At 42.0% G+C, this 26919-nt stretch overlaps 1 protein-coding gene across 2 annotated transcripts in view; it reads right to left on the minus strand.

Annotated features, from left to right (window-relative positions):
- Window positions 1-26919, minus strand: part of NUP214 (nucleoporin 214) — a 265238-nt gene that overhangs the window by 230496 nt on the left and 7823 nt on the right. For both annotated transcript variants that reach the window (XM_082258635.1, XM_082258634.1), the window contains exons 3-9: window positions 25882-26033; window positions 22283-22481; window positions 20272-20342; window positions 15791-15854; window positions 12223-12326; window positions 11457-11566; window positions 7426-7492 (exon numbers count right to left, since the gene is read on the minus strand). In XM_082258635.1, the coding sequence (XP_082114761.1) occupies window positions 7426-7492; window positions 11457-11566; window positions 12223-12326; window positions 15791-15854; window positions 20272-20342; window positions 22283-22481; window positions 25882-26033 (767 nt within the window). The remainder of the gene's footprint in view (window positions 1-7425; window positions 7493-11456; window positions 11567-12222; window positions 12327-15790; window positions 15855-20271; window positions 20343-22282; window positions 22482-25881; window positions 26034-26919) is intronic.

Raw genomic sequence — 26919 nt, forward strand, 5'->3', positions numbered from 1 at the left:
GAACTTCATTTCTATTTGAAGGAACTAGTAATTGAAAGAAGTGGTGATCCTCTTCAGTGGTGGAAAGAAAATGAGGCACGCTACAAAAGACTTGCCTCTAATGCTAGAAGATACCTCTCTGCTCCTCCTTCCTCTTTACCAAGTAAGCGTGTTTTTAGTGAAGCAGCAGCAATATATGAAAAAACAGAAGCCGTTTAACAGGTGAACATGCTGAAATGTTATGCATTCTGCACTAGAATATTGTTCTACTTAACTGGGAGTATTGAATTAAGTGTAGTGTCCACTGTGTCTAGCTTCTGCACAGCAGTAGTGATTTAACCTTAATCATTACAGTGAGTGCACTGCAGAAGTTTATGCCATTTTTCAGTTTATACTTTTCTCTTCCCTCTATCATGAAGACTTTCCAAAAGACTGGAAAAAAACTTCCCTGAATGTAGAACTGGATTCCTGGGCCAACAATGAAAAGCCTCGTCCTTAGTGATAACCAAACCAGCCTTTCCAGAGACAGGACCGCTTTGACACACAATAGGAAAATATTCTTTTTTATACAGTATGTGTGTAGATAAACTGAGCAAAAGGAATTGCCGTAAAGTAGGCTACCATCACTCCCAAGACACTTACACAGAAGCAGAGTCTCGGATGAATTCTGAAGAGGGAGAATCCGAGATTGGAAAGTCTGAAGTTTTTCCTGAGGACACGCGCACACTCTAGCCTGAGACTTGTCCAGGTCAAGGCCCGGACGCTCCAGTGATGATTTCTTAAGGTTCCGTGTCAACCCAAACCTTTCTAACCTCTGAGCATTCAAGAATACACATTATTAGACAGTGCTTTTGGCAACTGTTCCGTCAACAGGAGGTTTTCTAAGTATTCCCCAGTGGTGATGACACAAACACAACAGGGCAACTAGGGTCAGCACCTTAGTGAACACCTGAGGGGCAGAGGCGCAAAAGGGAAAACAACAAACTGATAGTGCAGGGGTCCCACCACAAACTACATAAAGTGTTGGTGCACTGGAAAAATGGGCACATGTAAGCCTGAAATTCTCCGTAGTGAAGTGAGGCAATGACAGATATGGTGGGTTCCATCCTAGTGTTTTGTGCCCAAATGTAAACTAACAGTGGCTTGTGGTCCAAGATTGGGTAAATATACCCTTTGGATTTGGCAACAGTGAACAGGCTGGAGTAAAACCCCCTAAAATCGTTCTGTAGTAGGGACCGGGGCAATGACACTTTGATCCAGAAGACCCAAGAAGGCCCAGTAGAGCAGGGCTCCAAATTTCAAGTTCTGAGCTACTAGCTAGGCTTAAGGATTACTCATCACCAATTGCCCCACCCAACCCCTACCTTGCCCCTAAATCCGCCCCTAAACACGCCATCATAAATTATCTAAAAAATGACACTGTTAAATGTTTTTGAAATAATGCAGAAGTTACAAAAATAATAACTATCAGTGCCCATCAATGCAGCCTACCAGCGCCCGTCAGTGTAGCATCATCAGTGAAGCTCATCAGTGCCGTCAGTGGAGCACCATCACTGAAGTTAATCAGTGCCGCCTCGTCAATGCAGCCTCACCTGTGCAGGGGAAGAGAGAGGAGAGGAAAGCCAGCCGGATAATCACAGAGTGGGGATCGCCCCTGCTGTAACCGCTTTTATTTGAATTGCCGGGCGCTCGCCATCACATACAGTCCCGCCTCTTTGATCAGCTCCTATGATAGACGTCACATGTCCCGGCATTGGACCGGTGTTCTATCAAAGGAATCGGGCCAGGAGGCGGTGCTGTGTGTGATGGCAAGCGTCCAGCAATTTAAATGAAAGCAGTTACAGTGGGGCGATCCCTGCCCTGAGATTATCCGGCCGGCTTTCCTCTTCCTCTGCTCTCTCTTCCCCTGGGCAATCACTGGGAGAACGCTTTCTGAGACAGCCCCACACTCGCCCTCAAATGCAAGCAGGCGAGTGGAAAATTATCAGGGCTGCTGTAGAGGGCTTAGCTGTTCAGAGACACATGAAAGTTGAAAGTGAGATAGTGAGGAGGAGGCAGGGAGCAAAACTCAAATTTAAAGACTGGGACACCACCTCCTGCACTTGGCATCTAGGCATCTGGAATTCAAGCTGCTCAAGTGCCTGCAAAAAAAAGTCAACAGACGAACCCCCACTCTGGAAAGTCATTAATGCTGAGGAAGGCTTATCTGAGGATTTGGCTGATTTGGTATACCAGAGCTTGTGGGTGGAAGGGAAGGGGAGTCAGGCTTGGGGGTCCTTGACACTAGAGTCAAGGGAGTGGAAAGGAATGCTTCTTGAAAGGTAGAGAGATGTCTTTGCAGCCTGTGTCTTCTGATGAGGAACGTTTCTGCTTTTGCCACCAGTAGCATCCCACAAGCATCTCCCAATTCTCAATGGAACCCACCAACAAGCAAAAAAAAATAAAAAAAACACCACTTTGAAAAGAACTTCCAGCCACTTACCAGTTGGGTCCTTAAAGGCAAATGCATCATCCATCGGAACAGTAGTTACCACTGTAACCACTTCCGCTCCCACACCGGTTTACCCTCTATGGACCAGGCCATATTTTCACATTTCTGCTATGTGTCTATAACTTTTGAATTACTTATAATACAGAATTCACTGAGAATTGGGGGACAAATAGGGCTTTTTCATCCTAAGGACCCGTTTTATTTGCATTTTAAGGGGAAACCATAATAAAAATTCGAATTTTTTCAAGTTTGATCAGAAATATTTTAAATATAAGACAAATTTCATTCCACTGCTTGTTCTACTCACTGCAGATTTAAAATAAAACATACACCCTAAACCATGTATTTTTTAACAGTATATCCTATAAAAAAGATATATATATATATATATATACACACACACACATATATACATATACACATATACATACACACACGCTATATAATCCTATTTCCCCAACAAATGATTTAACGTAAAAACAAACAGAGATGAAACTGTTAAATAGTAATTATACAGAGTGATCTACAGAAATGAATGGGTTAACTAGGAAAATAAGGGCATTCCCTGGTTTAGAAAGAGTTAACTAATTCCCTGTGCACACAAACACACTATGTCAGCTGAAGCCTCTCCCTCACAGATGCTGTCTGTCAGGGAAGAGATAAGACTGCTATGGTGTTACTTTTGTTATTGTTTACTAATGTTACATTGAATGATCTCTGTAAATTGGCTGTCACAGAGATCATTCAATGTGGAAGGCATCTGACTGGCTCCAATCATAGTATTGGGAGCTCATCTTTCTACAGAAATGGGTCTCATGCAGCTGTGCACATAAGGGAGCAGGAGAGATAAACTGCAGGCAGTCTCCTGGGCTACAGGAGATGCCTTGTGTAAGGTTGAAGGCAACCCAATTACAAAATCTGCTGGAGAGGGCGTGGGAGCACACTTGTGGCCTCTACAATCAAGAGTCTCCAAACAACTAGCTAATTCGGGTCATGAAGCCTTGCAAGGCCATGGTTAAAACCTCAGCCAAAACAGCAAAGAACCAAGCCACACCCAAAAGAACTAGGGAGGACTCTGAAGGGGGAAGAGTCTCTAGCAACAGAGGAAACCATGACTGTGGGTTAGGGGGCACCCAGTAGAGCAAATTGTCCTCCAGGTCTAGAATCAGACATGATGCAGTCATGGCACAGCATGAACAGATTGGTGACTCAAGTTCCACATGGTTCTTTGCAGCAGGAGCATCAGTGAGGAGATGCTTCCTCAACGTTGTAGAACATGGAAAAAAGCGTACAGTGTACACATATGACGCTCCACTGATCTCAGGATGTTAGAGCTCAGTCCGACGGTGTTTACTCCTTCCAAGGCAATGCCATCAGGAGCAATAGAGAAATACAAAAAGCCGCACAACTGGTTGAAAATGCAAAAAAGTTAAAATCCAAATTTATTGAAATCCAAAAGATAAAACCATCCAAAGTGTGACCACCACAGTCGGAGACATGGGAAAAGCACGGCGGTTGACGCGTTTCACGGAGTCTTCCGCTTAGTCGTAACCAAGCGGAAGACTCTGTGAAACGCGTCAACTGCCGTGCTTTTCCCATGTCTCCGACTGTGGTGGTCACACTTTGGATGGTTTTATCTTTTGGATTTCAATAAATTTGGATTTTAACATTTTTGCATTTTCAACCAGTTGTGCAGCTTTTTGTATTTCTCTGTTGCTGCTGTCAGGACTGCGGATCCTTGCCTGCACCTGTGTTGGATGTGTCTGGAAATACCCCCTCACCGGAGCGGTTCTTTTCTCCTGTGATTACCTGCCAATGCCATCGGGAAACAGGGAATACTGGCAACCAGCAACCAAAAAAAATGAGGGACCTTCAAATGCTTGGTCTGGTCAGCCTGCTCAAAAAAGTGAAGATTCACAGAAAGGACAAGCGCAAAGGCAATGCCAACGCCAACGCCTCTGGACCCAGAAAGCGCTATGCAGCTAACAGCCAGAAATTAGTCTGGAAAGTGCCCCACACAGTACCCATTGGCCAAAGGTCACATCTAGGCCAGCTCCACAACATTCAAGCAAGCCACATGTGGTATAATCCAAAAGCAAGGCTGAGGACATTCAGTTACAATGTAAACAATGTCTCCATGCACTGGATCTCCTCGCAGCCAGTTCACATCACTTCTGTAACTATCTTACCAAATAATACCTAAAGCAGCAGTCGCTGAATAACCCCCACACATAAAAACAATTAAAACAGTTGATCCCTCTCGTTTCACTGCATTATTGTAAAACCGGATTGTGCCACTGTTCTTGTTTATTCCTTATTTGTTCTGTATTGTTTTTAAACCAATAAAATTCTTAGAACCAAAAAAAAAAAAAAAAAACACAAGGACACAACTTATCCCTAAAATGTCCAGAATTTTTCAACATTCATATAAAAATAAATGAAACCGGGCATGTGGACAATGTAGATAATGCTGGTATTAGCAATCTGCTGACAAGGCTAATGCAATCATACCCATAGGCAGATCTACTATTAGTATAGGCAATTCCCAAGTACACATTGCTTTCATTCCCATACCAAAGCTGTAATCACTATAGCATGAATGTACCCCTCTCTCCTATTCACAGGATTTAAAGTGCTACTAAATCATTTTTGAAAAAACAAACATATTATACTTTCCTGCTCTGTGCAATGGTTGACAGAGCAGCCCCGATCACTCAGGTCCCCCGTCAGCACCCCCCCCCCCCCACACACTACTGAGAGCTTGCAATTGAGGCACTCATGCTTGCTCGCTCCCAAGCCCCCCTCTGTGTGTCCAAGGCTCCCGCTGCTGTGCCAATTAGGAGGGAGAAAGCCGGGAGAGCAGCTGTTCTTGTGCACATTGCTGGATCAAGATTTAAAATATAGGGTAAATATTGGGGGGGGGGGGGGGGGTGGGGCTGCACACAGAAGGTTTTTTACCTTCATGTAAAAATGCATTTAAGTAAAAAACCTTCAGTCTTTAGAACCACTTTAGGAACAGAGTCCCTCAGATATGGATATTCGAAAAGCCCTTCTTGGTGAAACATTATCTTCCACCCTTCAACCAAACTTCCCCCCACCTGCTAGGTAAGGGCAGCCAGCACTTCTGGATTCCTACTTGGTGGGCCACTGGTGGGGATGCCTGGCCCACTATCCGCCGATCCCCTTAGGCTCGGTTTATGCCTATGCAGTTTGCTTTTGATCCATTTCTGCAGTGCATTATGTGTTTATGGTTTTTTAAGTTTTTTTTTGGGCCAATTTGATGTTGGGTAGAATAAAAATAAACGTAAATTGGTGCAAAAATGCTGCAAAAACAAACTACATGCTTTTCACAGCTTCTCCATTGACGTCTATTAAAAAAAAAGAAGCACTGTTTTGCGTTTAAAAAGTCTCCAACCCTTTCCAAAAACACAGCGGTTGAAAAAGGCATTGATGTGAACGTGTCCTATAGGAAACCATGTTAAAAAAACCATAGCGGGTTTCTGCAAAAAGCACCAACAAACGCATAGGTGTGAACCAGGCCTTAATCCCCGAACACCTTCTTACCCCTTCATCGCAATTACTGTTGGCTTTTTTCTCCCCCCATTTTTTAACAACCCCTCCTACCGCCCCTATTTAACCACTTAAGCCCCGGAGGATTTGGCTGCTAAACGACCAGGGGGTATTTTGCGATTCGGCACTGCGTGACTTTAACGGACAATTGCGCGGTCGTGCAACGCTGTACCTAAACGAATTTGGCGTCCTTTTTTTCCTACAAACAGAGCTTTCTTTTGGTGGTATTTGATCACCTGTGCGATTTTTTGATCATGCGCTATAAACAAAAAAAGAGCATCAATTTTGCAAAAATAGCAATATTTTTCACATTTTTTTATATGAAATTCCCCCCAAAAAAAATGTAAAAATCAAAATTTTTTAACATTTTCGGCCAATTTGTTTTATGCTACCTATGTTTGGTAAAAAAAAAAAAACGCAAAAAGCGTATTTTGATTGGTTTGCGCAAAAGTTATCGCGTTTACTAACAAAGGGAAAGATTTTTGTTGTTTTTTTTTTTAACGTGTAATGGCGGCGATCTGCGATTTTTTTTGCGGTACTGCGACATTGGGGCGGACAGATCGGACCCTTGACTGACATTTTTGACACTTTTGGGGTTACCAGTGACAGTTCTACAGTAATCAGTGCTATACATATGCACTGTTACTGTAAAAATACACTGGTAGTGAAGGGGTTAACTTTATTTGGGAGGGAGGGGCTGTGTGTGTCCCTAGGGGCGTGCTTTCTACTGTGATTGGATGTGGCTTGAGCTGTAAGGACACTGATCAACGGATCTACATAGTAGATCCGCGTGATCAATGTCTTTACACCGAGGAGAATGACAGGCAGCTTGTTTACACAAGCTGCCTGACTTTCTCCCTCTCCCCCGCCGATCGCACGCAGAGTGGCCGGCGGACATCGGGTCCGCCGGCCACACGCGCGGGGGGGGGGGTCCGTGACCACGCAGGGGCGGCGCGCGCTCGCTCCCCAGACCCTCCCAGGCTAGTGACGTACCGATACGTCACTCTGCCTGTGAGGGGCTGACCGCCGCAGTACATAGTCGTGCGGCGGTCGGCAAGCGGTTAAACCAAAATACCCTTCTCTTTATACCCCTCCTTTATCATGCAGTTAGCCTGAAACCAACATGGATGTCACTCATAAGTATTGACTCTAAAAATTAATATCTAGAATGGAAACAATTATCCCTCACTTTTACAACATAGTAAACACTAGCTCATCTATCACTTCCTCCCCCAATTTACATGTGGTTTTTCATTTATAAAGTTTGATGTCTGCCTTTATTTGGCAATTTGTCCAATATTTAATTATCGCAATTTGAATTCTCGCATTAAATCTGAAAATATAAAACATAATCTTTACTTTAAAAATAAATCAATAAAAAATACCTGGTCAGGTAGCTTGGCAATTACACTGACTTCTATGGAAGCTGCAGAAGCTCCGAGAAGGACCTCCCTAAGTGAGAGATAAAGTAATGTTATCAGATCACTTTTTTACGGACAAGTAAATTAGAAATTACATTTTTTCATTTACCTGTAAAATCATTTACATCATTGGAGTGCATTACAGGGCACAGAGGACTCGAATATTCATGATTACTTGGATTATGCTACCACCTTTTGATGAATAGATGATGGCCAACAGAAAAAGCGGCAATCCCTGCCCAGGCATAGCCCCTTCAATGAGGATCTCTGCCCTAGACCTGTAGAGCATCCTGCCAGCTAGATCAGAGGATTCACTGCACCCCATAGATCACTGCCCCCTGGGGTCTGGCAAACACTATAGGTCCCTGCTCTTGCATGTGGGGTACAGGGACAGCCACTCCTGGCCTGCAGTGCAACCATAGTGTTTGGCTTTGGAACAGACTGGAATTTACAGGAACAAAGTCCATGGGTGAGATCAGAGAGATGCACAGAGATACATTATCAGTTAAGGACCCCAGTTATAAAAAAAAAAAAAAAAAAAAAGACTTAGCTGTGCTGGGAGGGATAATGCCTGCTGGGGATTCCTGCCTTTTTTGGGCCAGTGTTCATTCACCTAGCAGTGGCAGCATACACTGAACATAGGGAATGGTGTGGCGAGTCCTGCGCTGTCTAAAAAGAGTGATTGAAAGGGGTAAAAGGAGATCCCAGATGCTGCTAGTACCGGAACTGATAACCAAACAGTGTCAGATATATAAACAGGTGGGGGGTACTGCGCTTCTGGGTTGGTAAATAATAATATATAAATAAATAATTAAATAAACTGTATCTGGTGTGTGTGCCTGTCACAATAAATAAAGAAGGGAACTAAACCATATAAGATAAATCCATATTCATAATAAACAATTTTAAAATATTAGTGCAATACTCTAAAAAACCACTTAATGTGCTGATGATGCTCTAGTGACAAATAAAGTGCTCAGGTGCATATATATATATAAATCAAAGTGTCCTCTGTGCTTCACAGAAAATATATAACGGTCTGAGTGAAATAAAGTCCAAATAATTAAGGTAAGTGTTCAGGTGGGTAAAATATGTCCACAGGTGCTACTCCTTCACCAAACACCGTGCTAAAGGTGGTGGGGTGCTTCTCCTTATCCCCTCTAGGTGTTCTAGCCGCTCACCTTAAAGACTAAGGGTAAAAGCCTTATCAATAATCCAGGGGGCTCCTCTCCAATCTTATAACGTGCTCCACTGGGGTCAGATATCTGGGCTGCTGCGGGTGACTTGGCTCCCTCTCCCTCTCCAGATTCCCAGCGGTCACAATGGATCTCAAAGCAAAATACTCAAGATAGTGCAAGTATGTATGGGTAACGGGTACTTTATTAAAATATAGTTAAAACCACTCACATTTGTTGAGTAAACAAAGCGCAAAAGGATAGCGTCGGAGTGGGATCGCAGTCCTCACTTCCGCAATGTGCGTCACTTCCGGTCCGAACGTCCCTACGCGTTACGCCACTTCCGCGTCACGTGGCTTCTTCAGGGGTTGCTATTGGCCGTATGTGACGCTCATTTATACTGTTAAGGCCGGATGTATTCTAATCGCCATTTTGGATATGGGTATTGTGTTCATTCACCGAGAACCGGATATGCCGATTCCGCCATGATATAGAAGCCCGCTCCGGGCTCCCGGAGTAGGTTAATAACTTTATACATTTAGTCCGTATATACTAAATTACAAATGAGTGTGTGAATTGAAAAATGGCAATCGAATTGACAATAGGATGCTGAAAAATCTAAAAACATCTATTGGGATTGTTTACGGAGGACTATGTCCCGGGAGTGGAGCACATATTTCCATTACTGCATAGTCAATGATAAAACATAATAACATGTTATCTAAAGCTTCTAATGTTTAAAATGCAATTAAATTAGTAAACCCCGAAAATTATTAATAATATAAAACACTGGATCACAGATAACGATAAATTCATTAAATAATTATAAATATCTCAATAACCGACTCAGATATAGATAAGTCGGTTATTGAGATATTTATAATTATTTACCCACCTGAACACTTACCTTAATTATTTGGACTTTATTTCACTCAGACCGTTATATATTTTCTGTGAAGCACAGAGGACACTTTGATTTATATATATGCACCTGAGCACTTTATTTGTCACTAGAGCATCATCAGCACATTAAGTGGTTTTTTTAGAGTATTGCACTAATATTTTAAAATTGTTTATTATGAATATGGATTTATCTTATATGGTTTAGTTCCCTTCTATATTTATTGTGACAGGCACACACACCAGATACAGTTTATTTATTTATATATTATTATTTACCAACCCAGAAGCGCAGTACCCCCCACCTGTTTATATACACTGAACATAGCATGAAAATCAGAGTCCTCTGTGCTCTATGATGTAGGATTAAGAAATGTTCATCTCTATGTGCCAATGAATACAAACTGTACATGGCAATTAGATTTAACGACAACTGAATCCTCCTCTAGAAAACATGAGATTCACATGATGCAATACAGGTTAGGAGTCTCACCAGCACATTTCTGACAACACAATATGCCAATGAGGTCACATGCATATGCAGTAGTGGCCTGGTCTGCAATTTTACTACCATGCATGCGTAGGATCTTGCCGTTGTGTTCTTGGATATTTTGTAGCAACATCCCGAACATGCATGGTAGTGGCAATAAAGAACAGCCACTACCACACATGTGCTGGATCTCTTCCACTGCTCTGGGAGTAGTGGAAATGCCAGATGGCAGCGCCCCAAACTGGTGACGATCCTCAACAGTAAACCACAGAAACCACTAGGGAGGCTGAAAAAACAGGGATGTGCAGCTAGGCAACCTTGATACTCACTGACACCAGGATGTTCCCCTGCTGGAGTGAAGCAATCACCGACCAGATGGACTCAATTCTGAATTTTTGCACTCGCAAGAAACCTTCAGAGCCCGTGCCATAAATGGCGACTCCCGCGTACATGCGCGGGAGAGACGTCATCGTGCCCCTGGTCATTCATTTAGACAGAGGTCGTGAACCTGAAAGACTGGGTGAAGATGGAAGCCCTCTCAGCGGTGACATCGCATCACTTGAAGACTTTGTTTTAAGGCAAGACTCTTATGTGCTAGTATGCAAAGCATACTAGCACATTAGGACATTGCATATTTGCAAGGGATTTTTTTTGTTTTTTGCTTTTACGGCGGTTTACTACCAATTAAAAGACAGGCTCAAATCTCTTATCCACAGCATCATTAAACTTGGAACTAGATCCACCGGGACCATGAGAGCATTGTTCAGGTAGGCAACATCCAGGTCCACAGCATGGGAACTCCACCTACATGGGGGTACTGCTGAGTAAACCACTTAGGAGGTCAAAAGAATCTTCTCTGGGTGAGTCTAATCAGCATATATCATCTTTATGCAAATGAGGATGCACGGAAAAAGATTTGGGGTGGTTAAGCTGGATGCCAGGACCCAAACGCAGCGACCATAGGAGTAAATTTTAAATTTGTTCTAAATGCAAACGCCAAAAAACAAAACAAAAACCCTATGGTTCCCTATGCCCGATAGAGGCCAGAACCCGTAACCTCTTCCTGAGAAGAGTCCCGATCTTCACCACGAATTTCTCCCAAATCACATACCTCACCTGACATGAGAAGGAAACCATCTGTGTTTGCGCCCTAGGTGTTTTAACAGAGAAGGAATGCCAAAAGGTCATCACACAGCCAAGAAAGTACAGCTGTTTCAGGTTTACGGTACTGTCAGTAGTGTGAGATATGGACACCTATGATTATATGAAAGCTGTCAATTTACAAGCAAAGTTATTGTTTGAATGTTAATTCCTATGCAACTTGGGAAATTAATGCAAATATCAAGCAGATCACGAAGTTTCACCAATGCTAAAATGACAACCAACAGAATATTCAGCTTGAAAAATTGGAGTCTGCAAGTGCAACTTACCAATCCTCCATGTAATTCATAAAGAAATGATGTTGTCTTTCATTGTTGACACTGCAGTAACAGATCTCTGTAAAATTCAGGAAGCGCTCCCCTCGTTTGTCTTCCTTTTTCTGCATTAAAAATTGGCATTTGCTCAACCAAAATAAAAGTTCAACTTCAAAGCATATTGTTACAGTGGCAGCTATTGTTGATATCAATATCAGAAAAGGTTATTAGCTTGGCTAATCCAATGGCTTTACTTTATTGTTAGTGTACAAAATTATATAATAATCAGTGAGCTTTGGCATCAACTCCCAGGAATCCAAACCTTAAATACTTACTTTTTGCTTTCTGAATTGATTGCGCTCAGTGACTCCTGCACATTTCCTCAGTTTCCATCTAGGGTGAACATGGAAACAACAAAACCCCTGTGCTCTTATATGGACAATGATGGCCCTACCGCCTCTTACACCTGAATGCCAATTGTCAGTTACAGGATCTGGAAGAGGCAGGGCTAAGCACCAACAACCAAGTGAAAGTGTTCATTTTGCAAATTACAGTGCTCCAATGCACTCTGGATGGAAACAAATAAAGTATGCAGGCCCCACGCTGTGCATGCACCTAGATGCTGCAGTAAATTCAAATACTCTAATATGAATGCAAGATCACCTACAGAATTATTGTTCTCAACATGCAGGGTGAACATAAATGGTATTAGATATAAAGCATGTCTTGAATACAAAATCTGTAGTTATGCAACATAATAGATACAATTAAAGTGACATACCGGAAGCAAGACCATCACAAGCTGAGGAGATGTTTCCACAGAGCCATCCGCAGCTGCATATACCACTGCAAACACATATGTGCTGATCCATAGAACATCCAGCACTAAGATACAAACACATAGCAAGTATAAACATATAAAGAACTAGACTGTTTACACAGTACACTACATGTACAACCTCAATATTTTTGTACATTAAAAAAAATATATATATTTTTTTGTTTTTGACAGGTACTTTTGTGGAGGGAACTGGGGGTCTAAAAGACCCCAAACCCCTCCTCTGCACTTAAAAGCATTCAAAGTTTGGCTGTTTTGAATGCTGTAATTTTTTTTAAATCGGACGCCAGACAGTAAGAAAATTGCATATTGGCCCCCGATATATCGGCTTTGTCGATAATCGGTTGATCCCTAGTATGCACTGCATACTAGTAGATTGTGACAAACTTACCTACAGACGGAGCCCTCCAGGGTGCGCTGTCACGGGCGACTTCCATCTATGAACTGTATGCCTTCCATGTTTCATATCTTCAACCCCTTTAATGGGTAGGCCGAGGCAACGTCACTCATGCACACATGAATCACATTGCAGTAGCACACTTATATACACTTTAAAGCTCTACACTGAGATTAGTAAAACCCCTCCAGCCAGAGTGCAGGGAAGAAGGCTGTAGGAATCAGTCTAGAAGTGCAGAGGAGTCTGCAGGAGCAGAGGATTGGTTAAGTAAAGCTGCTCCCCCAGCTCTCTAGATTTTTCACTTTTACAGAGCTCAGCTTTAAGAGAAACATTGCAGTAACTCATAATGTGTTTCCTTAACATACACAAATCTTTGCCTTCATTTAGCAAATTGAGTTTTAGATGTATTCGCTACAGTGGGTATAGAAAAGAATTGCCACCACCACCCCTCCCCCCTTAAAAACATCACATTTTCTTGCAACGTAATGAAGACAGACACTGTTTTTGTTTTATCAAGCTGTATTTTCTTAGTGCAACTAATAACCTCCAAGTTGAAAGATATAACACTAACATGTCAGAAAAAAAAAAAAAAAAAAAATGTAATTTAAACATAACCTGCCAGGACAAACTTACAAACTTTGTGGAACTTTGTCAAGGAAGCTGCCATGATGGATTGACTCGTTGGAACTTGTTACCCGACTAACTCAGGCACAAACCGATTGGAGGTCTGGTACCTGGTTAGTCTATCTTTGGGGGGATATATGTGACGGTACGCACCGTCATTGGGAGTGAAAGACAGATACTTAAATGTTACTCCCATTTTAAGTTATCCAAACCATTTTCTCAGTGCCCCTTAACAATATCTCTCAAGAAATATGAAGATTTAATCCCACTTTACACTGAGACCTATAGCCTGTTGCAATGAAGTCTGTGACACCTAAATAATCATAGCAATATAAAGATGTGTATTCCATGTACTTCAATGTAGGAGACGGACAGACTGTCATTGGCAGTCTTGTCCTATTGTCTATCTATTGAGGTGGGATGTGGATTGTGTTAAGTCTGTTTGTTTCATTGTTAAATGTTAATGACCTCACATTGTTCTGTCCAGGTGGCTAGATAATTAGTTCAGGGTAAATATATTTCTGTATACAATTTCATCTGCATATAATAATGTAATCAGGCAGAGGGGAGGGATTGTGTACACTGTATGGGAGTGACTGAGTGTAAAATTGTGATTGTGAATTTCATGTCCTGTACCCCACAAGGTCCACCTGGGTGGTAGCCTTGTGCGGGGAAACTGTATAAAAGAGCAGCTGTACCATTAAACCTTCAGTTCTACTTCACCCTCAATCTAGAGTCCTGTCTATTATTTGGGGAATCTGCTACAAGGGATTTTTATGCTCTTCATACTCCCTTGGATAATCACTAAGCTCTTGTAAGAGCTTGTTCCTGTTCCTACTTCACTCTCTGGGAAAAGAAGGGTTCATCCACTGGAATCTGAAGCCTTGTCCAGATGGTGGGTAGGAGACAGCGAGACCCCAACCAAGTTGCGGCGGTTCCTGGGGTCTGCGATGGTTATGGTGTCTGAAGGAGTGCTTGGAGCCCTCGGGAAGCACTAGGAGCATCAGTCAACAGAGGTACCCAGTCAGGGTGCCAGTTGATACGTTACAGTCACCATCAAATTTATCTGAACTTGAGCAGTTCTGCAAAGAAGAGTGGGCAAATATTGCGAAGTCTAGATATGCAAATTTAGTAGAGGCATATCTCAACAGACTAAACGCTGTAATTAAAGCAAAAAGGTGGTTCAACAAAATACTGACACAAGGGGGGGGGGGGGGTGATCCTTTTTCCAACTCAGTGATTCTGTTTTTGATATGTTGGTGTTATATCTTACACTTGGATGGTATAGGTTGCACTGAGTAAGTAGATCTGGATAAAACAAAAACTTTGTTTCAGGCCGCAAAGCAACAAAATGGGATTATTTTTAAAGAGGGGCGATTCTTTTCTATACCAACTTTATCAAGTTAAAAGGGTATATATGATCAAAATGTAAAATCATATATCCGTTTCCTTATTGCATTTTAATTAATTTTTAGCCTACTCCTATCACTCTGAAAGATGTTTGTAAACTTACTTGAAACTTTGAATTCTGTGACACATATTCTCTATGTTCGGTTGATAGGCACTGCTGTGTCACATTTCACACAGCCTGACTTCAGAACTACAGAGGTGCTGAGAGGAGTTTCAGCAGGAGAGTCAGTACAGGAATCACTGCTTGCAGGCAGCAAGGAACCATGGAGCGCCAATTTCATACACAAGTCTGTATGACAAACAACAATATTGTTCTTTGTAGAAGCATGGTGTATCAATGGATTATTCCATAGTCACTGAGCCCTGGTTTATACTATAACCCGCATGTGAAATTGCACAGGAACCGCACCACAGTCCTGTGCAATTCACATGTGATTCAGTGTGGTGCGATTTAAGCCCATTCATTTTGAAGGCTCAAATCGCACAGCATCCCACCCAAAAAAGTGCAGGTACCCTTTTTTTGGAGCCACACCACAACCGCATCGCATGGTTGTTTTGTATTATGTGATCCAGTGCGGGCAAACCAAACTTTGTTTCAATCCTTTTGGGGGTATTGTCAACTTTTTAACACCTGCAGCGTCTTAAACACAATAGGACTTCAATGCAGTGCAGGAAACGCGGAGGGATCGCAGCATTTCTTGCACTGCATGTGTGTAAACCGAGGCTGAATGGGCTTAAATCGCATGTATGCACACAAAAAAAAAAAAAAAAAAAGCACAGGCTCCCTTTTTTGGAGCCGTTCCACAACTGCATCACATGGTTTTGTACCATGAAATCCAGTGAGGGAAACCACGCTGCATTTGTGATCCTTTTGGGGTGTCGCTAACTTTGTATTGACACCCGCAGCTGATCACAAACAGTGCTATTGCAATGCAGTGCGGGAAAACATGCAGAAATCCTTGCGCATTTCCCCAACTGCATATGTGTGAACCTAGACTACTTTCTAATGCTTCACATTTCTATTCTACTGTAAAGGAATGCCCAGATCATCAATAACAACAAGAGCGGAATCCTGTATACCTTTAACTGGATTATCCGAGTCATAAAAGGATGGACAGGGAATAACTTTCTTTTCTTGGAGATTCTGAAAGAGAACATTACCTCCATTAGTACAGAATGAAAAGATAGAAGTAATAAGCAACTAAACAAGCAAAGCTTGACACCTCAACAGGGCGAGTCTCCTACAAACTAAAGTATAGATTTTTTTGAAAAAAAAAAAATTATATTATTAAACATGAATAGGCAAGAAAAATATATTCAACCAGAAAAACTGCAACCATATAGACTAGACATAGATAAATAGTCCAACATAGATGAATTTATTAGGTGGCAATAGTGGTGAACCTATTAAATACTGAAAAAGAAAAGTATTGGGAAGTCTGAAAAGTTGAAATCAGTTGAGCAAGTTCAGATTCAGAGCCCCAAGTAATACCAGTGGGACTCACAGAACCAACCTTTTTCAGCAACTCACTCCTGCAAAGCTAGTGTGTCGTACACAGTAACGACAACTTTGCAACAGTAGTCTGCCACATGACAATTTATAAGTTTACAGACCTTGCAAATGTTAAAAGGTTAAGTTCACCTTTTAGAACATGTTGCATGCTCATCACAGTTTTAAGGTGGAACATGTAACATGCTTCCTTCACTTACAGTCACTTTTTGAAAAGGAGCGCAGCCACAGTGGCATCATTCATTCACAGTTTCCTGTAAATGAATGAACTACAAGTATGGTTAGTCACTACAGCTGATGGCTTGTTGTTCTGAATGATGTGCGAGGCCGCTGATGAGCTCTCTTGTAGTTCATTCACAAGCCCTGCAGCTTTCAAGCAGATAGCCCTCTTATGCAGGTACGAGTAGAAAGCTGCAGGGCTTGTCTACAGAAGCCCAACACTGATCATGGATGCAATGCTTTCCAGGCTCCTGCAGGGAAGAACACCACATGCACATTTCTGGGCATTTATTATTTTTTTCTTTGAAGCAATATTAAACCCAAAAGAAATACATTTATTATACTGCAGCTTACTAATTCTTAGATGTGGTGGCTATATTCCTTTACTTTTTAGACTTTATTTTCCTTATTTTCACCTGATGATCTGGCCGGTAAGTATGTTGTTTTTCAAAAGAACAAGATCTCTTGCAAATGTTGCAGTTAGGGGAATGAGACAAATGATTTACCACTGACAGGGATGCTTACAATGATCAGTTTTATGTAAAACCTTTATCCCAAAAGAAAAAAAAAACGATCGCTGTAACTGCTTATAAAGTGTTAACTGGAGTATGGCTTCAATTTGCTAGTGTACGTAATCTGCTAACACTCCCCTCTCGGACTGAAAATACTTCCCAGTGCTCCTTCATCCAGAGAGGGGGCACTCTAATACCTCAAGTGTGATGCTGGCCACATCACCAGGTGAAAACAGAAGGAGAAAAAAAAAAAGCATTAGAGAACTGCAGCCACCACATCTAATGATTGCTAAGCTGCAATAAAATAAATTTTTGGTTTTGGGTTTAAAGGATAACTTCAGGCAAAACCTAACTAACGCTAAACCTGCTCTTTGCCACATTCTAAGCCTAATCTAATCCCATAAAAGCAAAAAGTGTGTGTATGTGTCCTGAACACAGCTTCCGTTGCTGGAGACCGGACCAGTTCGGGTGCAGAATAGGCAAGTACAGCGATTTTTGATTTACACGGTTAGATTAGGTTTATAAAGTGGCACAGAGCAGGTTTAGCGTTAGTTAGGTTTTGCCTGGACTTATCCTTTAATACCCCTTTAGTGATTAACTCCAACCAAACAGGAAAACTGTCTAATTAAAACACTTTTAGGAGGTTACAGTCAACCTGTAGGACATCTCTCATATTCATCCTGACAGCATCAGTTTAGGGTATATGAAAATGTTACACCTTGCTCTGGGCTGAGGAAGAAATACACCTCACATAGAACACTAATAATTATTTGATGCAGCCATATATGTCAGAGGACTGGGAACGTCCTAATTGAAATATAGAAAAAGAAAAAAACAAAGATAACAGGCGCAGCGACTGGAAGGTGTAGTGGAGCTGTGAAGTTAGAAAATAGAACAATGACACTCTGGTCGCTGTGTAAAAGCCAACAGCTCTGAAGTGGTGCATTTCCTGGAGAGCGGTGTAATCTGCCAGCTCCCTGTGGCTGTCAGTTCAGGCCAATATGTGGGGTGTCCCTTCCAGGCTATAGTTGACCAGACGACAGCGGTCCTGTGAAGAATCACGAAATCCAGGCAAAATCATGGTTTTCAATATGTTTAAAAAAAAAATGTACAATCTGTGTGAACCCCCTTTCCCCTCCTTTCCTGGCTCCTGCCGCTAAGCTAAAGTCACAGCTCCCCTATACAACAAACAAGACAAAGGAGTTTAGCCTTCGAAAAAATGTTGCGCCTCTTTTTTTGAGCGCAAAAAAATAAAAAAACCACAGAGGTGATCAAATACCACCAAAAGAAAGCTCTATTTGTGGGGGGGGGGGGGGGGGGGGGGGGGTTGGGGGGGGGGGGGGGGACGACATAAATTTTACATGGGTACAGCATCGCAAGACCTCACAATTGTCAGTTAAAGCAACGCAGTGCCATATTGCAAAAAAATGGCCTGGTCATTAAGGGGGTAAAACCTTCTGGGGCTGAAGTGGTTAAAGTTGATCTGTTGGTTGAAACAAAAAAAAGCCTTTACAGAAGGGTGTCTGCAATGCTAGTGTAACTATTGGTACTATTAAAAAATATTATAAGAAGGTGCAAAAATAAACAACCCACAACAACCAGCGTTTGCAGATGAAACCAAGCCTTGCAGTGGAAGAACATCCTTACAGGACAGGAAGAGCCTTACCTATTCAACCTACAAGCTGACCTCAATACAACGTTTAATTGGGATGTGGCAAATGAGGTTTAATGTTGATACTGTAAATGTACACAAAGTTACACTCAAAATAGATATTGGTCTTGGGAGCCTCACAAGGGGTGGGTGTAATCACAAAGTAGCAATTGACCAAAAAAAAAAAAAAAAGGAAAAAAAAACACAGAGAAGCTACCTCTTTATGAATTTACCATATTGGACATACAAAACTGAACAGCATCACAAGTCCTGACCCCCTTCCTCCCCCACGATGACAAACAACCCCCTACAACCCAGAACCCCCCACATAAAGCAACGTCAAACCCCCCTTCTAAACATTTGACACAATCCTCCCTACAGAATGGGGCATGGGCTACCCCTAGACAAATCTAGAAGGTACCTGCAAGGCAATGGGGACCAGATGGAATACCTATTGGGAAGGTGGTCTAGATGACACTCCGCCTAATAAACACGATGGATGAATGAGTGCACATACCTGGACCAGCTGATCCCAGGTCCTCCACCACAGTGTGCTAAAACTAGTAAAATACATCAGACACAACACATGTTTAAATGATATATGCAGCCAATAGCTGCTGGGCACTGTCTGATAGAATAGATACACAACAGTTCATAAGAAGGTAATAAAAAAAGACACGTGTCAATGATCACTGCTAAGTATGCATTGATTCATGTAGACCAGTGGGCTCCAAACTGCAGCCCTTTTGTTGCCTTTATCTGGCCCTTGGGGCACTATTTCATTCAGTGATACCAATGAAGAGCACAATTCCTCCCAATGACACCAACAATGGGGCACAATTCCATCAATGACGAGGGATGGTTTATTTCTGCTGATGCTGGGACATTTTGTACTACTAATTGCCACAGTACAGCTCCCCTAAAATCTAAAAGGACAGTAAACTGGCCCTTTGCTTAGGAAGTTTGAAGGCCTCTAATGTAGACCATATGGAGAAGAAGCCACGAGTGCACTGTTAGTTGCAGGCTTGCTTGAATGAATGAATTAGCAACTGCATGCAAAAGGAGTATACAACAGGCAAAGCAGCCAGGTTGATGAAAGGTATGTGCTCCTTCCAAATCCAAATATGATAGACATGTAATGTCAGGCAACAGTCAGTCATATGGTGAGGGCATGCTAGCCACTATATATTGACCTCAAATCAAGATATAGTTAGATGCCAAAATACAGTGTTCATACCCATGCAATTCGGTTCAGGCAAACGCACTGCGTTTTGCGACCTACTATTGGAGTGTCTAATTGACATCCGCAGCAGTTTGCATGAACACAGTGTGAATGCTATGCGGTGTGGGAAACGCACAGAAATTACTGCATTTCTGGCAAGGTATCAGTGTGAACCGGAGTGATAGGTCAAAAAAGAACTGCAGAGCATGAAAGTAGGTAGATCTAACAATAGATCAATGTTTTACATTTAACCTATAGTGTATGTTTTGGCCTATACTTTAAAGGGTTACAAAATTTAGGGTACACTGCACAGGGTTTCCTATGGCGTATAGGTTTCACCAGATTAAGCATTCAGTGTAAAGGGATTACCAGTTTATAACTATGAGCAAAACTGGTAAGATTTCCAAGCAAATTTACAATCTATTATCGGGGAATAGCCACACTTACCGGGAGGTATTGCACCACTGTGCCATTCTGTTTTCCGACAGCCAGCTGCTTCCCTTTGGGGCTCCAACATACTATAAACAAAATGGAAGGTTTCAAATATCAGAGTATACATAAAACAAGTGGAAAGTCAGATTTTAACTTTTTCAGAGGCATGTAAGGTTTTTTTATTTTAAGTTTAACTACCTGTATTTGCATAGCTTCCTGTTAGCCCTGGCACAGGACTGGAAGAGGAAGAGGCAACAGGGATTACACTCTGGTACACCACAGAGAACTACAGATTTACCAAGTTTAGAGGAAGGGGGAGAACAAGGATGACTTAAGAATATGCTGCTGTTCTGTTTCGGATCACTAAGAAGGCTGGGGGTGTCCAGCACTAAGCTAAACTGCTTAACCACAATGAAGCTAGCAATTGGCAGATCTGTGGACATTTTAAATGATCAGCAATCTCAGAAAGCTTAGATTTCCATAAACCAACAGGAACTCTTTTCTGTACTCATGTCAAATATGATAATATGGAGGGCAGACATTGATAAAGCTTTGCTCTTACTGGCTCCAAATGATATTTAAGCAGGGCTAGAACACAAAACAATTTATTCTGGAAATCTAGTTTAGGGAATCGGCTAATTTCAAGCTTGCTAACAGCCATTCCAGCTAAGTGATTTAAAGTAGACGTTCAGTTAAATACCAATTATACTTTAAAGTTGTTTTAAAGGCACAAGGTCTTTTACCATCATGCATTTTACGTATGAAACCTTCTGTGTGCAGCAACCCCCCCCCCCCCCAAATACTTACCTGAGCCCCCTATCGATCCAGTGATATCCACGAGAGCCTTGCCTCTCCGGGGACTCACACTCTTGATTGCCTTTGGGCAGCAGCGGAAGCCATTGGCTCCCACTGCTGTCAATCACAGCTGGTTAGCCAATCAGGAGACGAGGGGTGGGGCCGAGCCCCAGCTCCGTGTGTCAATAGACACACAGAGCCATGGGTCAGGAGCACGCCTGCTTGGGTGCCCCCAGAGCAAGCTGCTTGTTATGGGGGCACTCGGTAGGAGGGAGGAGACAGGAGCGCCGGCGTGGGACCCGAGAAGAGGAGAATTCGGGCTGCTCTGTGCAAAACCACTGCACAGGGCAGGTAAGTATTACAGGTTTGTTAAAAAAAAAAAAACACCACAAGGCTTTAATATCGCTTTAAATCTACTCCCACACCCATTCTAAGCCTATTCTATCTACCCTGTAAAGAAAAGATGTGTATACTTACCTATGCTGAGGGCACTCCAGACCAGTCACAGGATCAGAAGCCCAGTTCCATCTTTAGTGAAGAGGAGAGATTGCCAACAACTGTTGTAGAGCCTAGATGATGACAGGTCTTAATATGAGGCTGCCCCTCTTCTACACTGAAGCCTGGCACTGGGACACAATCATGTGACTAGACTGGAGCACCTTCAGCAAAAAGGTATATATAGATACAGATCTTTTTCTTCAAAGGGTAGATAGAATAGGCTTAGAATGGGGGTGGGAGTAGATTTAAGTATAGTGCTTGACTGAACTTCTACTTTAAACAGTGATACTGCTAAGGCCCCTTTCACACTTATGCAACGCGATTTTACGGCAGGATTTTGACGCGACTTTGCAACAATTTTGAAAGCAATGGCTATGGCTCAAAACGCAATCAAATCGTGGCAAAGTAGTGCAGGAACTACTTTGAAGTCGGTGCGACTTCAAAACGCACTGATACGAATGGGGCTCATTGAAAATAATGGAAAACGACTTGTCATGCGATTTTGCAGTCCAAAATCGCGGGACAAGTCGCACTAGTGTGAAAGGGGCCTAACTGTTTCAAAGCATCCAATATTTATAAAAAAATAAAATAAACAACAAATAAACAAAAACACACACACACAACATATTTCCCTTTGTTAGCTTCTTCCCCCTATCCCCATTGTAAGAAGTAAAAATGTTTAGAAACAAACCTATTCACTTTAATTGTACCAAAAAAAAAAAAAAAAACCCACCTGAGGTAACCCCAGTAGCTACAGGCAGGCTGGCGTACAGGCTTACGGTATCTGTGACCTGTAGGACGGAGATGCTCCCATCACTTAGACAGACAGCCACATTGGAAGCTACTGCTGGGTTCCATTTAAGGTCTGCAACAAAACTGCCAGCGTTTTGCAAGAGTGTTTGAGATGCAAAGGCCTGTTTAGGTTGTCTGGCCTATGAGAGAGACAGACAGACAGAATTAAGTAAGACACTTCCAGTTTAGATATTTTTTTTATAAAACACTGCTATAGATCCGTTCTATTTACTGCAACGCAGCCCTCAAGGCCTTTATTCTATTAGAGGTTGAGGATCATTTAAAAGGATACATTTATCTGTCTAAAAAAATTAAAATAAAACCAAAATGTACATCTTTTAGCTATTTTTAAATTAGGAACCTGTAAAGCATTGTACCTGCGATCAGCAGATCATGGGTGCAATCTCAGGCTCCTGTAGACTGTCAGTGTAGCTGTCTGCCCATACCTCATACAAGCAGGGAGTTACTGAATGACAGCAAGCATCAATGAACTACTTATCAGCACCCTGGTAGTTCAATTAGAACTATAAGCCGTCAGCTGCAATGGTTGATGATGACTGTAGTTTCCCCCATTCATGGTAATCTGAATAAATGATGCGGCCAGGTGGTCAGATCGTTTTTTTGCTTTAATATGTGCCAATGGGTGTGGAGAGAAGATCCCTGGCCCGCAGTCACAATTAGAAGGGTGATCAGGTAGAGGCTGCAGGATCGGGAACATGTTACATGTTTCACCCTAAAAACGGGTGGTATATGTAAACAAGTTTCCAAAGGTGAACTTATCTTTTAATTAACAGAGCAATGCTGATTTGGTATTTTAGAACACTGGGCAAAACTAACACAAATGTTAAGACAGATTTTTAGAATAAAATCATAGCACCTAGTTTCCATGTGAAGCTGAAAAATCTAGAATTAGCCTACGTTTAATGCGGGGGAAAAAAAAAAGACGAAGAGCTTGTTTGGAAAACAACATTTCTATAAAATTATGGATACAGCGGGAAAATATTGAACATGTCACCATTTTTCTAGGTAAATATATTTCTAAAGGTGCTATTGACGTGGAAATGTTCACCACATGTCAGTAACAACCCAATCAATCCATACATACATACAAAGAAACCAAAACAAATGTGTCCAGAAATTAAGTTGTGTAATAAAATGGAATGACATATGGAAAAAAGTATTGAACCCATGAAGAAAGGGACATGCAAAAAGGCATGGAAAGCCAAGACACCAGCTGAAATCCATCAGTATTTAGAAAGCACTTCTGCCCCTTGTCAGTGCAAATTAATATCAGCTGGTTCAGTCTCAACTGATGGCCTATAAAAAGTTGTCACACAAGAAACATCTCATGATGGGTAAAAGCAAAGAGCTCTCTCAAGACCTTCACAACCTTATTGTTGCAAAACATACTGATGGCATTGGTTACAGAAGGATTTTTACACTTCTAAATGTTTCAGTGAGCACTGTTGGGGCCATAATCTGGAAGCGGAAAGAACATAATTTCACCATAAACCGGCCATGACCAGGTGCACCTTGCAAGATTTCTGAGTGAAAAGAATTGTCACAAGAGTTGTCCAAGAGCCAAGAACCATTTGTGGAGAGCTTCAGAAAGACCTGGAATTTGCAGAAACAATTGTTTCAAAGAAAACCAAGGCCTGTATGCACGCTCACCACGCAAGACTCCATTGCTGAAGAAAAAGCATGTTGAAGCTTGTTTAAAGTTTGCTGCACAACATTTAGACAAGCCTGTGAAATATTGAGAGAATATAGTCTGGTCAGATGAGACCAAAATTGAAATCTTTGGATGCCATAATACACACCACGTTTAGAGGTCAAATGCACTGCACATCACCCCAAACACACCATACCAACAGTGAAGTTTGAAGGTGGGAACATCATGGTGTGGGGCTGTTTTTCTGCATACGGTACTGGCAAACGTCAAGTCATTGAAGGAAGGATGAAAAGAAAAATGTATCAAGACATTTTTGATAAAAATCTGCTGCCATCTACCAGGATGATGAAGATGAAATGAGGGTGGACATTTCAGCAAGACAGTGATCCCAAACACAAAGCCAAGGAAACTCTGAATTGGTTTCAAAGAAAGAAAATAAAGCTGCTAGAATGGCCCAGGCAATCACCTGACTTGAATCGAATAGAAAATATATGTAAAGGAGTAAAGATCAGAGTTCCTAGAAGAGGACCATGGAATCTTCAGGATTTGAAGACCGTGTGGAAGAATGGGCCAAAATCAAACCTGAGCAATGCATGTGATTCGTTTCTCCATGTAGAAGGCATCTTGAAGCGGTCATTACCAACAAAGGATTTCGTACGAAGTATTAAGCAAATTTCAGGTAGCGAGTTCAATAACTTTTCCCTGTGTCATTTCATTTTATTACACAACTTAATTTGACCTTTTTTGTTTTGGTTTCTTTGTATGTATAGATTGCATGGGTTGTTACCAATATGTGGTGAAAAATTCATGTCAATAGCACCTTTAGTGTCTATTCACACTACCGCGACTTGTCAGGCGACTTGTCAGCCTGACAAGTCGCGGTCCATAGTGCTACAGGACCGGTTCTAATAGGAGCGACACAAGTCGCTCCGACTTATAAAAATGGTCCTGTACTACTTCGGGGCGACCTCGGAGCGACTTGCATAGACATTCATTATATGAAGTCTGTGCAAGTCGTGCCGCAGTCGCGGTGCACAGGACTTCACAGGTCGCCCCCGAAGTCGGAGCGACCTAGTGTGAACCGGCACTTAGAAATAAATATATTTACCTAGAAAAATGGTGACGCATTCAAACCTATTTTACCTGATGTATAACATACAGTGATAATCCAATCCATCCCAAAGGGGTACCTGGAAATCATTGCCTTTTAAAATGGAAATAATACTCTAATAAAGTTAAGAAAAAAAAAAGTTACCACAAAAGCAGTAGTAAACCATCACAAAAAAAAAATAAATGAAATGGGCCCCCCTGCAGCGTTAAGTCAAAATGCACTAGTATGCACCGCATACTAGCACATTATGACAGACTTCCCTGTAAAGCGGTTCCCTCCCACGCAGCGTTGTCAGGGATCCCCAGGGCTACCATCTTCCCCTAGTCTTCCTTCCGGGTTTGCAGGCTCCGGCTACATGAACGGCCGGAACCACAGTGATGTCACTCCTGTGCGTATGTGTGGGAGCACAGAGCTCTGCAGGTATAGCAATTTCCTTGGTGGCAGCTGGATGAGCTTAGAGGTTTAATTTCATATAGATCATTCAAGCTAAAAACTCAGCGTAGTCACCTCAGGACATAAAGTGTGTGTTACTGGCAGGGTCACCAAGTGAAGATAAAGGGAAAACCTTGAAACAATTAAAACTAAGACAGCCAATTATGTCAAAGGTCTGATAAGCTCTAACATGACAGATGTCTTTTTGAGTTAAGATATGCTTTAGGTTTTTTTATGCCAGTAAAGTTAAAACACAACTTTGTAAAATAATTGTTGTACTATAGGAATCCTAATTGAAAAAAAAATAAAAGTCTGATCTAAATACCTTGTTCAGTAGTGTACGAGTATCATAGAAGGAGATTGTACAGCCACTGTCATTGGAGGACATGCAGACAGCCAGCGTGAGGTTGTCAAAACTCAAGGCCACATGATGCACTGGATATTTTGTTGGCACATCGATCCCAGGTGGACTGGCAGCTGCACAAAAGAGGGGAAAAAATTCAGTCTGTGATGTTAAATACAACAGAGAAACCGGTCACTGTGATAAAGGCTAATCCAGTGGAAGGAGGTTTCTACACATATCTGCAGATTTCAACCCATCCTAAGCACTATAGAATCTCTGAAACCCAAGGTACTTATTTTTGCCAAGTTTGCTTTGAGCTAAGAAAGTCAAAGTTCTCTCCACCCACTCCTACCTCTTAAGCCCCTGTTCATCTGTATCCACCAAATCAGATGATAGAGAAGTTTGGCACCTTAGGCTAGGTTCACACTATGTTGTTTTCACTGCGGCCTCCTTTGCGTTAACTGAGTGTAATATGAGACCTGAAAGGAGAGAATGGACACTCCTGTGGGGATGCTGAGGGGGGAGGGGGGGTCCGTTTCCCAAGATTGTCTGGTTTCAGCATACGTAAACTGTCAGCAGTGACTCATACCAACAGCAGAGGAATGAGAGAGGAAACAGAAAATCACACTCTGCTTTGGATAGAGGCCAATTCACACTAGAGAAGATAATGCTTTGTTCATTTTTCATTTCAGGGGTTTAGAACCCTTTAACCATCTCAACTGAAACGGAATATCCAAAAGAAGTATCTTATGTCAAAGGGCTCCTGGGGAAGAACTGCAAGTTTGTATAACAAATGTATAATTTTCATGATAGAGCCAATCCATCCAAAACAGTTATATTACTTTTGGCTGGAGATAACATTATACTAGACAACATTTTTAAAGCTAAACTCAAGAAACCCACTGAGAGGGTGGGAGCAGAGGGACAGAGAGATGACATCGTCAGTCTTCTTACTTTAACTGTCCAGTCACAGGCTCATAGCCCCCCTGCACCCATGAACATAGAAATGTGCACAGCTGG

Source organism: Pelophylax lessonae (assembly GCF_965119305.1).
Source record: "Pelophylax lessonae genome assembly, chromosome: 5".
NCBI classification, from domain to species: domain Eukaryota; kingdom Metazoa; phylum Chordata; class Amphibia; order Anura; family Ranidae; genus Pelophylax; species Pelophylax lessonae.